The 10,597-nt window shown below is 52.8% G+C and overlaps 1 protein-coding gene across 10 annotated transcripts in view; it reads right to left on the bottom strand.

The window, feature by feature from the left end:
* Window positions 1-992: 992 nt before the first annotated feature.
* Window positions 993-10,597, bottom strand: part of CHD6 (chromodomain helicase DNA binding protein 6) — a 73,404-nt gene continuing 63,799 nt past the window's right edge. For 7 of the 10 annotated variants that reach the window (XM_052683524.1, XM_052683523.1, XM_052683516.1 and 4 more), the window contains 5 exons: window positions 10,028-10,474; window positions 9,312-9,503; window positions 7,053-7,172; window positions 5,664-5,768; window positions 993-3,891 (listed from right to left, as the gene is read on the bottom strand). In XM_052683524.1, coding sequence (XP_052539484.1) covers window positions 3,001-3,891; window positions 5,664-5,768; window positions 7,053-7,172; window positions 9,312-9,503; window positions 10,028-10,474 — 1,755 coding nt within the window. In that variant the 3' untranslated portion in view covers window positions 993-3,000. The remainder of the gene's footprint in view (window positions 3,892-5,663; window positions 5,769-7,052; window positions 7,173-9,311; window positions 9,504-10,027; window positions 10,475-10,597) is intronic. The other 3 variants (XM_052683521.1, XM_052683522.1, XM_052683526.1) reach the window with 1 other exon arrangement.

Genomic DNA, 10,597 nt, shown 5'->3' with positions numbered 1-10,597 from the left:
GCGGCTCGCGAGGAGCGGCGCCGAGGCGCGCGGGGCAGCCAGACCGGCCCACCCCGCTCGTCCTCGCGCACCTGCGGGAATTTCCGCGCGTTTCTTCCGGCTGATGACCCGCTTTCCTGAGGCGCGCGGTGCCGAGGCGCGGATCCGTCGCAAGCCGTTATTTGGCGCCTCGGAGCGCCGAACGGGGCTGCGGCGTCAGCAAAGAGCGCGGCCCCGCTCCGTCCCGCGGAGGCTGCCGGCCGTTGCCGCGGTCGCTCTCGGGGCCTCGCGTCCGACCCCAGGCGCCCCGAGAGCTCTGGGATCGGCCCGCCGTGCCTTCGGGGCCGCGGCAGCCCTGGGAGCCGCGGCGCCGCCCGAGCTCCGCTCCGCTATGGGAGCGCGGCGGGCCTCGGCGCTCGTGCCGAGAGAAAGGCGAGGAACCGTTATCACTGAGTCAGGTGAATTAAACGTTCACATATATTTGCTGAAAAAAATTATATACATCTGTAGCAAGGCTCTGCCAAGTCTGAAAGATAAGCATCATCTAGTCACTAAATTAAAAAAATAAAAATCTGACCTTTAAATCTTTTTTTTTTTTCTCTTTTTCTTTTTATCCATGTCCAAGAGCACAGACCGTTTATTTTGTTAGCACATTTGGTGGAGGATGGATGTTGGTGTGAGTATCCATGGAAACCGGCGACAATTTGGCATTTCTTTTGGATTGGATGGAAAATTATAAGAAGCCACTTAATGCCTTACAGCCTAAGTAATCCACAGAGTATATCGGGTTGCAAAAGGGTCACAAAGTAGCAGTCAAAGAGAAGCCTAAACACCCAGAGACTTAGCGTACACGTCTGATAATAAGAACAAGGTATAGAGCATGCCGGCTAATTAAATAAACGCCACTTAAAACCCTGTTCCTTAGGAGTGTAACCCTGGAAAAACCATCCCGTGTGAGAAATGGACTCTGAAGAGATGTCTACATCCAGTCACAGTAAGGCTTTGAAGATACATGAAGTTTTATAGCATTTGTATTTTAAGGATTTAGGGCAAGTACATGTTCTTCTACTGAATAAAAAGAAAGTTAGTACTTAAAAGGTTCAAAAATATATCAATCGTGATTTTTTTTTTACATAAATAAATTATATCGATTTTGGATTTAACAGCTGAGAAAACCCTTTCTGCTTCCACTGGAGGCAAAACTGAACAAAATGTTAGTTAAATAGAGATAGCAGCATTTCTAAGAAATCTGTCGACAGCGATACAGTATCTATGCTACGAGGAAGTTATTAAATAGAAGACATTTAATTGGGGGGGGTTTGCATCGTGATTGGTTACAGACTTTAAAAAATCACCCAATCCAGGAATCTGGGAATACGTCCGTGAAAGGATGAACTTTTCAGCTCGTGGGTAACAGACTTCTTTGAGATGCTGATTTCAACATGTACACCATTTATCATTCCAAATGTATAAAAGACAATGACAAAAAAAAAAAAAAAGCATCATAAATAAATAATGCAAACCGAAATAGTTATGCCAAAACATTTGGACCATCCGATAAATTAGCAAAACTGTAACAGAAAATAAGTAAAAAATACAGTAAATCGTGACAACCAGATGTGTGACCGGTGACTTGACGCTCCCAACGCCCGCCGCGCTGACTTCAAGTCTCAAACCATGAGCTGCAAATGAGAACGAGCCCAAGTGAAAGGGAAACGAAAGGAGTGAAGGGGAGGAGAAACGGAGGAGTTGCCTGTGGAGGTGTCTCAACACACACAGAGTTTCGGGCACTGACTGCATTAAAACCTGTCCGCTTAAAACACGTACGTCAGAATCATTTGCCGATGGGGGGACTTGGAAATACTGTTCAACAGCACGTAGAGGAATGGAAAGAAGAAGCAAACGTGATCTCTTCACAGTCTACCACTAGGAAAGAAGAACAAACTCGAGCTTTGGAGATCCCGCGGTCCTTCTGCCCTCAGAGCAGCACAGCCTGCAGCCTCCCCTGCTCTGAGAGACGCCGCATCTGAACATGGACCCCAATGGACAGCAACTCAAAAAGCCTCAGTGTTCATAAAAGAGCATTAAAATCAGCGTGGCCTGTTTGTGGCCTGAAAAAATAACATTACAGCACTCCTAATGCCATAGATGAGGACTAACGCCGTAGATGAGAACGGAATTCTAGCGGGGCCATGGGGGAACTGGTAGCGATGGGTACAGGAATCCCAAAAAGTCATGCAAGATGTGCAAAACGTTTTCAGCTCGGGCTGAAAAGCTCTCATAACTATCGAGGAAAGGGCAACGAAAATTCCACTTAACGTAAAACCAAACTTTGGTTTGAAAAAATACAAAAGAATGCCTACGTAATATTGTCACTCACTGTCGTTTGTTTCCAAACCTTTGAGGTGGGGGTGATGGAGAAATTATACCACTACCAGTAATGTCTCTTTGTTTCAAAGAAATGAATATATGCATTTTCAATCATTAGGTATATACTTCTGTCTATACTACTATTCTAGTAACCATGATAAAATAGGGAAATACTTCAAATCAAAAATACACATCAGCACTTACTATAGCTGTGCTTTTTACCCCCAAATACAGGCTCTGTCACCCAGTGTCGCTGGAGAAAGAACCACCCCTGTCAGTGCGCAGACCAAGAGGTGAGAGCCTTGCTTGGCTCTGTTTTTGCTTCCTTTTCTTCTCAAATGTGTGAGCGGTTTGGGGGGTGCCCAAGAACTGGATTTGCTCGGCCGGGATGAACGACTGGAAAACAGAACGAGAATTCTGTGCCTCCCACACTATCTAGACAACACTGTTTATCTAATAAAGTGGCAAGACCCTGCAACTATTAACATATAATATGTCACCATAGTTTTCTGACAGGGAGTTAGGTAGATAATATTACTCATGGAAACACAGGTTTATGAAGGTGGAGTGGGGGCAGGAGGGTAAGTAACAAATAGGTATGGGATAAGAAACTTACAAGCCACAATCTTTTTTTTCAATGAAACAAAAGTTCTAATTGGTATCATTAACTTCTTTGACCTCCTCCTCTGCTGGTACATCCTGCTCTTTCTCTGCTGGCAAAGGCGGTGTTTGCTCTGTACAGTTTTGACCGTTTGCAGCTTCTTTTTCGGGCAGCGAGACAGTTTCTGGTTCTGGGTTCGCTGCGTCCCCTTTCGCTTTCTTTCTCTTCCGCTTCTGACTCTCCAGGCTGGCTGCCTCCGCGTGCCTGGCCTGCTGCATGCCCGGCAGCGCCATGCCAATGCCAGGGGAGAGAAACATTGACGGATAGATCAGTCCGGGTGACATCCCTGGGATAAGAAACGGGTTAAAAGCTACAGGACTACTGGTAGTTATTGCGGATTCTGTCTGATTAGAAAACGAACTAGGGCCGGGCTTATCTTCAGAAAGAGTTTCTTTTTTCGCATCCTGGCTGCTCTGTTTATCCTCAGTAGCTTTCTCTGCGTTCGATGTACCACTTTTTGTTGTGCTTGTTAAGGAAGTCGGAGCGGTGGCGGTACAAGTCGTTGCCATGGGTGGGTTGAGAAGCCCTCCGACGCCGAACATCTGCGGCACGGTGGCCATGCCTGGCAGCATCATGGGCAACATGCTCAGGGTGCTCTTCACGTCCTCGCCAGCGGGCACGGCCGCAAAGCCCGCAGGGAAGCCGACCAGCCCGGTCAGGGGGATCCCTTGCATGTTTCTCATGTTCTGAAGTCCCACTAGGTCCATTCCGGCAATCAGTCCGTTCATGAACAATGGTCCCATTCCAGAAGAAGAATCTGCTACGACGCCGGGGCCTTTGATGAGCTCACTTCTGGGCCGCCTCCCCCTGCGGCGCGGCCCCGCGTCACGCAGCACCGGCTCAGTCAGCACACGGTTGAATTTGCTTTCTGGTAAGTAGCCCTAGGAACGAAACAGACACAACACAAAATGCCTCGTTACTGCACGAGAGGAAACGTGGCTTTCCGTACTCGCGTCTGCATCCCAGATGGTGTCGGCACAGAAACATTTGCTGACATGATTCTGGATATGGAATTTGAGAGTATGCCTGACTTTTCCCCAGGGGATGCTGCCAAGTGCAGAACATCCTCAGTGTGCCCTGGCACAGTGCTGCAGTGCCAACGTGAGTGGGGGGGAGGGAGGCAGCAAGGACAGCAGCCTTTGGCTCCTCCGAGCCCCTCCAGCTGCTCCCAAGGACTGGAACCCCTCCTAGCACAAGGAGCACCGGGCAGCTCCACGTCAGAGGCTTGAAGTTCGCTTCTATCCCAGCTTCAGTCCTGGCTTCAGCAACCCTGGATATGAGCTCTAAGGGCCAAATTTTCAGCTGCAGGAGACGCAGAGAGTGGGTGTACTGCTGAGCTTCATGAGCATTCACTGCAGGAACAGAGCCCAGCGACCACAGTGAGGGAGAAGACAGCCCACCTTTGTGGAGCAGTGCAGCCAGACACACAGCACAGCCTAACACTCCATTTTTCAGCGTTCTCATCACAAATATTTGAATGGGTTTTTTTGTGCCTCCCTCGAGCTTCAAAGACTTTTGTGCCTTTGAACAATTGCCAATAATAGATCTGCACATGAGCTATACTTCCCACTGACACCTCAAGTGCAGAACAAACCATTGGGGAAGTTTGCGCAGCCCAGCTGCTGCTCCAGGAGGGACGAGCAAGCACTGGTGCACACGGTAATCTGCACAGCAGCCCAGGTAGCCCAGACACCACGGGGCAGCCTGCCCAACACCCAGCCCTCGAGCTCTTCCAGCGGCCGTCCCTCTACATGCATGCACAGAGAGTGGCAGATAGGGCTGCTGAGCACTATGGGCTGATACACAGCCATACCTCAGGCAAAGTGGGGCAGCCTAGGAGGCATCCGCAGGAGCTGGAGGCAATTCGAGGCAATTGACTGCACAGGGCATGCAGGCCAGCCTGGACGTGGAGCTGTGTTTTTGGTGGACAGAGGCAGGATGTGCCAAATTGCCAGCACTCATTAAAAACGGATTTCAGAGTGGTATAAAACTCTAAGCCACCTGATCCCCCCTCTAGCCCCTGCTCAGCAAGGTTGCTGAGGTACGTGGCCTTGAAACAAGGGGCAGTGAGTGGGGCCTCCGGGAGCAGCCTGGGGGGATGCACGTGGCTGCTGTCCCTCGCCAGGGCGGGGACTGGTGGGTGAGTGCACTGGTAGGGCTCTGCTCCCCGCTACCCCTGTCCTGCTGCTGTCCCAGCCCCCCACGCTGCACATCTGACAGCAGGCTCAGGCTGGCACGCACAGAGCTTGCAGGAGCTGATAAAAAGGCTTGGCCCAGGAAACTGCTGGAAAATGTGACTCATGAGAAAGCACTGTGTGCAGCTCCTGCCCTGAGCGCAGGTGGATGACTGATGCGCTCCTGCTGCCCCCGTCTCTTAGTCTCCCAAGCCTTTCAGAAAGGTTCTGCAATGGCTGCCCTGTCCTGCCATGCCCTTCCCAGGGCACTGAGCACCTCCTCTCCTGCTCAGCCGTGATGTGGAGCCATGGTTATGCCCAACCTTCCTGTGCCGCGCGGCCCAGCTGGCCTCCAGCTGTGCCATCCCAGAGAGGCCCTGCCCTGCAGCTCATGGGGCCTCACTGAAGAAAGGTGGTGGGGATGGGGAGGAGGAAGAAAAGATGATATGATACAGATTTCTCCAAAAGCTCTAACTTACTGAAAGCTTAACAATGTCAGCCCAGTCAGCTGCAACAGCATACTCCAAGTTTGCATCAAGCCACCTTGGCAATTCCTTCAATGCTGGTGCCGTGGCTCCCCCTAACTATAAAACATAGCAGAAGGATGACCTCTATTGCAGAAAGAGTTATGCAAAATAACACAAGAAATACGATTAAATGTCTAGGCAAACACACAGTTTAGGAGCATCCACCAGCCTCTGAAGGGGATGGTTGCTACACACCTGGGAGGCTCATGCAGGAGGTGGCCAAGCAGACAGAGACCATTTGGTCCTGTCCAAGCAGAGGGAGGACACCCCGAGGTGCTGATTGAGGTGCAGCTGGGAGCCAAGGCCAGCGTTTTCTGCTCACAGCTGTGGGCCAGTCCCTCCAGCCGTGCTGTGAATGGGATGACAGCACGTCTCCTGGCTCACCGTCCGGGGCTGCGGTTTGGCTGGGGCAGATGCTTTTCCCTTGCTATGCCACTTGGCAGGACTCAGTACGGGACCAATGCCTCCAGCCACATAGCTCAGGGAGCAGAGGGCCAGCCCGTGCCCTGCCCTGCCACCCAGCACTGCCCTCCTGCCTACGAGTGTGCCATGGGGTGGGGACAGAGCATTTGTACGAGACACACTCAGAACTGGAGGAACCCACCCAACTCCCCAGGTCTCCAGCAGCCACTGTGGGTGCAACACAGAAACACAGGTGTGGCCGAATCGGTCTCCCTCTACCCTACCACTCTGCTTTGGGTTTAGAGGTGATTATGGCTACCTCACCTCCTGAAGCCCTGGGTGTGTTTAACAGCCATATTTGGGTGCAAAGTTCCCTGTCTCATTCAGAGAGGCTGATACCCGAGCACAAGCAGTGGGTAACTCCATACTCCCAACTCTCGCTGCTCAGTAAGCACATCTCAGTAAGCAAGAGAAAGCACTGCAAGCCCCGCATTCCCACACGCCTCTCGCTCTGCTGGGTATCAATGTGCTCCTGCTGCACCTCGTAAGGAGCAGCAAAACAGAAACATTTGCAACACATGGGAATATTACAAGTTTTGGAATACTGCAGTGAGTTCAGAGGTAATGATTAGATCCAGAACAGGAGCCAGCAGCCAGGGCTATGCTGATGGCAGCTCCCCACAAGAGGCTGTCGCAGTGCTGCTGCCATGTTGGCACACAGCGCAGCAGTGAGCTCCCAGCCCCTCGTGCTGCAGGCAGTCACTTGTAGGTGTCTCCTCGGTCCCACATGTGTCACAGAATATCATACACCAAGTATGTATTCCATACTTTTGCCCTGTCCACGTGGTCCCCTGGATTAAGATCCACCCCTGGCCTGCTCAGGTTCTGCTAAGTGCTTCAGGACACCGAGGGCAGAGCACAGAATAGACCTTCGCTTACCCTCCGTCCGGTACCCTTATGTACCACCGGCACCCGCTCCTCGCCCGTGAGTGCACTAATGTCCAATTTGCTGGGGTCCTTGCAGCGCTGCCTCCTCTGCTTGGGCTTGTCTGAAAAATTCTGGAGTGCAAACAACACAACGTTAATGAGAGCAGGCAGCTTAATGAGCCTGGCTGGCTAGAAGCCCTGCAGAACGATGACACAGATGAGCACTCGAAGGACAGGGATGCCCCTGCAGCCCTGGGCAGAAGCTCTACGAGCAGCACACGCAGCCTCTGCCACTGGGCCAGTTTTCAAATGAGCATTAATTGCTGGAGGCACAAAGGGACTTCTGGGCACCGCACTGAAGTGGCACCATTTCCTGGCTCCCCCCAACCTGCTCCACACTTGTACACACACGTCTGTAAGCAGGGTGCTCTGCTTCTCTGCAGCTCAGCCCATGCTTTTTTCTGCTGAATTTCAGCAGTTCCCACTGCACAGCTGCTGCACCTGGTTGGGGTCCCAGCCCTTCAGGACCACAGTGCAGTTACAGCTGAGTTCTTGCACTCCCACTGCAGACAACAAGCCCTGGGACATCCGCCAACGTGCAGGCATGGATATAGCATTGTAACAAACTACTGCAAGCCCCGAGTCCCAGGAGTCAATGAAAAAAGAGAGCTGTTGGAGAGGGTCCAGAAGAGCCACAAAAGATGATCAGGGGGCTGGAGCAGCTCCCCTATGAACACAGGCTGAGGGAGCTGGGCTTGTTCAGCCTGGAGAAAAGGCAGCTGCAGGGTGACCTCATTGCAGCCTTCAGTACCTAAAGGGAGCCTGCAAACAGGAGGGGAGTCAACTTTTGGGAAGGGCGGATAACAGCAGGACAAGGGGAAATGGTTTCAAGTTGAGGGAGGGAAGATTGAGGTTGGATGTCAGGGGGAAATTCTTTACAGAGGGAGTGGTGAGGTGCTGGAACAGCTGCCCAGAGAGGCTGTGGATGCCCCGTCCATCCCTGAAGGTGTTGAAGGCCAGGTTGGATGGGGCCCTGGGCAGCCTGGGCTGCTATGAAATGGGGAGGTTGGTGGCCATGCATGTGGCAGGGGGTTGGAGATTCCTGATCCTTGAGGTCCCTTCCAACCCTGGCCATTCTGTGATTCTGTGAGAAGGTCCTGAGACTGGCCTGGCCTTCGAGAACTCAACAGAGCTGCTCCAGAACTCCAAAGCAGCTTTCAAACTGATCTCTCAGAGACAGAACACCTGCCTCGAGGCAGGGAACCCCTCAGTGTTGACACAGAGCTTGCTGGCAGCAGCTGGTCTTTGGCGTGGCAGATGTGTGAGCTCTGTAAGCCCCCCAGAAGGCCAGGGCACTGGGAAGTGGTGGAAAGGCAGCTGCATTGCTGCTCCATCAACAGACTGCTTCCTGCCGTGCTCCTGGTCCAGGGCACAGATCTCTGTGTGTCTCAGGGTCTTAAAAAGCTGCTTGATCTCCTCATCTCTCAGGAGCCCCCCACCCTGCCCAGCTTGCCCCTCCTCCATGCTCCTGCACTCCAGCCCTGGGGAAGCCCTGCCTTGGGCACAAACAGTCTTCTGTGACCAAGAAACAGTCTATTATGTATGGCATCACATTTCTTCCTGCTCTGCAGCCTGTGCTCTGCCTACCAGTTTGTCCCAGAAGCTAAAGAGGCTGAAATCTGAGGAGCAGATCACCCTGTGAAACCAAGAGGTGGACAGATGTCTATGAGACTACAAGAAGAATCAGACAGGCCTCAGTGCCGCTGTGTTCTGACTGTGCCTGCAGATATGTGCCCCCACTGCAGTGCTTCCATTTTCAAAGCAAGGAACTCCGCTTTGCAGGGAACATGCTGTCTGGGGGCCTCGCCTAATACAACAGCATAGCCTAAAATGACCCCAAGTGAAAGGGCTTTGAGCATCCCAAATGTCTTTTCCTATTTATCTCCCTACCCCTGCCATTTCTGGAAGACACTGGACTACAGACTCACGCTGCACATGTCTGATGCCCAGGACTGGAGCTGTAGAACAGACCTTGGGGCAGGGGCATGCAGCTCAGCAGGTGGTTCTGCGACTGCACAGAGAACCATGCCCATCCCCAGAGCGTGACCCAAGCCTGACAAACACTGCCACCTGTGGCACAGGGAAAGGTGCTACGCTTTGAATACTTCATGGGGGCCTTGAATTTAAGAGCGACCACACTAAGCCTAACACCAAAGGCAGCACACAAGGCAGACACAGGAACACACACATGCCACCAAAGGCCACCCTTACTGTGCCGAAGCTGGGAACGTCGAGCGTGTAGTCGGACTGCTGACGGAGCCAGTCGAGGAGACTCTTGTTGGGGACAGCCTTCTCAGCCTGGCTGCCTGCAGCTGGGACTGGCTGCGGAGTTGAGGTAGCAGCTGCCGGCCCATCTGGGAGGGGGCTGTTCTGGGGTGGCTGCAGCTGATCGTCCTGAACGTCCTGGAGTGAAGGGAGGAGCAGCATGTAGTGATGCATCTGTCCCCACACAGATCCCAAAGCAGCTCAACTGCCACCACAGCACAGGCTGGCTTCTTCAAACCCATGTTCCCTGCACCTGCTCCCCAGCCCAGCGCCCCAGCGCATTCTGCTTCCACTCAGCCCCAGCACTGCTAGCATGGAGGGCAGAGAGCTGGGGGATGCTTCTGCATCTCACCTGCAAACACTCTCATGACTAGGAGAGCCACTTGCCCAACAGATCACTCCTACACATGGTCTGAGGGGACTGCTCTGGCTCCCAATTTCCAGTGCTCAAGTGGACCCCAGGGGAGAAGCCTTGTGGCAAGAGCTTAAATGCAGTCATGGACTTTTTATCACGTTTTCTAACAGCAAACACTCCACATCTGGAACAACCGCTTGTGATAATGCTTACTGGAGGCAGCAGAGCTTGTATAGGGGAGCTGGACCACGAGAAGAATTGTGCTGACTGCACGGGGCCCATGTGAAAGGAGGGAGTATCAGCTCACCTGCAGCCTGGTTGGAAGAGGCCTCTCCTTCAGGAAGATGAGATCCATCCCTTCTACATTTTTTCTCCTGCCCCGTCTCCTCCTCATGGCAGCATCGTCTCTTCGGAGGCTGCCATTTACAATTTGTCCTGTGACAGGATGGATTAACCCCGCCTGCAAGATGCCGGACAAGTCCATGCCCAGGGAGCCCTGGAGGGTGTTGACAGTCCCCAGCTTGGGCATGTTTGCGTTCAGAGGGAAAGGAGAGGAGTTCCCTGGGGATCCGTCAGAGGCTCTGGACAGGTCCACAGCCGCATCGCGCCAGCCGTTCAGCACAATGGGAGGATGAACATGGGCTGCTGCCAACTGCTCCAAGCTCCTCTGCTTGGCATCTCTCTCCAGCTCAAATTCATACAGCCGCCTGTGCTTCCGCTCATCTTTTGCAAAGGCAGGGTTCAGGAAGCCTTCCTGCACGGATCAGAGACACAGAGCAAGTTACAGCTGCTGGTGCAGCGCCGTGGATTCCAGCAAACCAACGCACAGAGCTAGCGGTCAGGCTGCCCTGCTCCTCTGCAGCATGTCCTTTCCCTG

This window comes from Tympanuchus pallidicinctus, unplaced genomic scaffold, assembly GCF_026119805.1.
Source record: "Tympanuchus pallidicinctus isolate F22 unplaced genomic scaffold, pur_lepc_1.0 scaffold20, whole genome shotgun sequence".
NCBI classification, from domain to species: Eukaryota; Metazoa; Chordata; class Aves; order Galliformes; family Phasianidae; genus Tympanuchus; species Tympanuchus pallidicinctus.
This window is presented reverse-complemented; position numbering and strand designations above follow the sequence as displayed.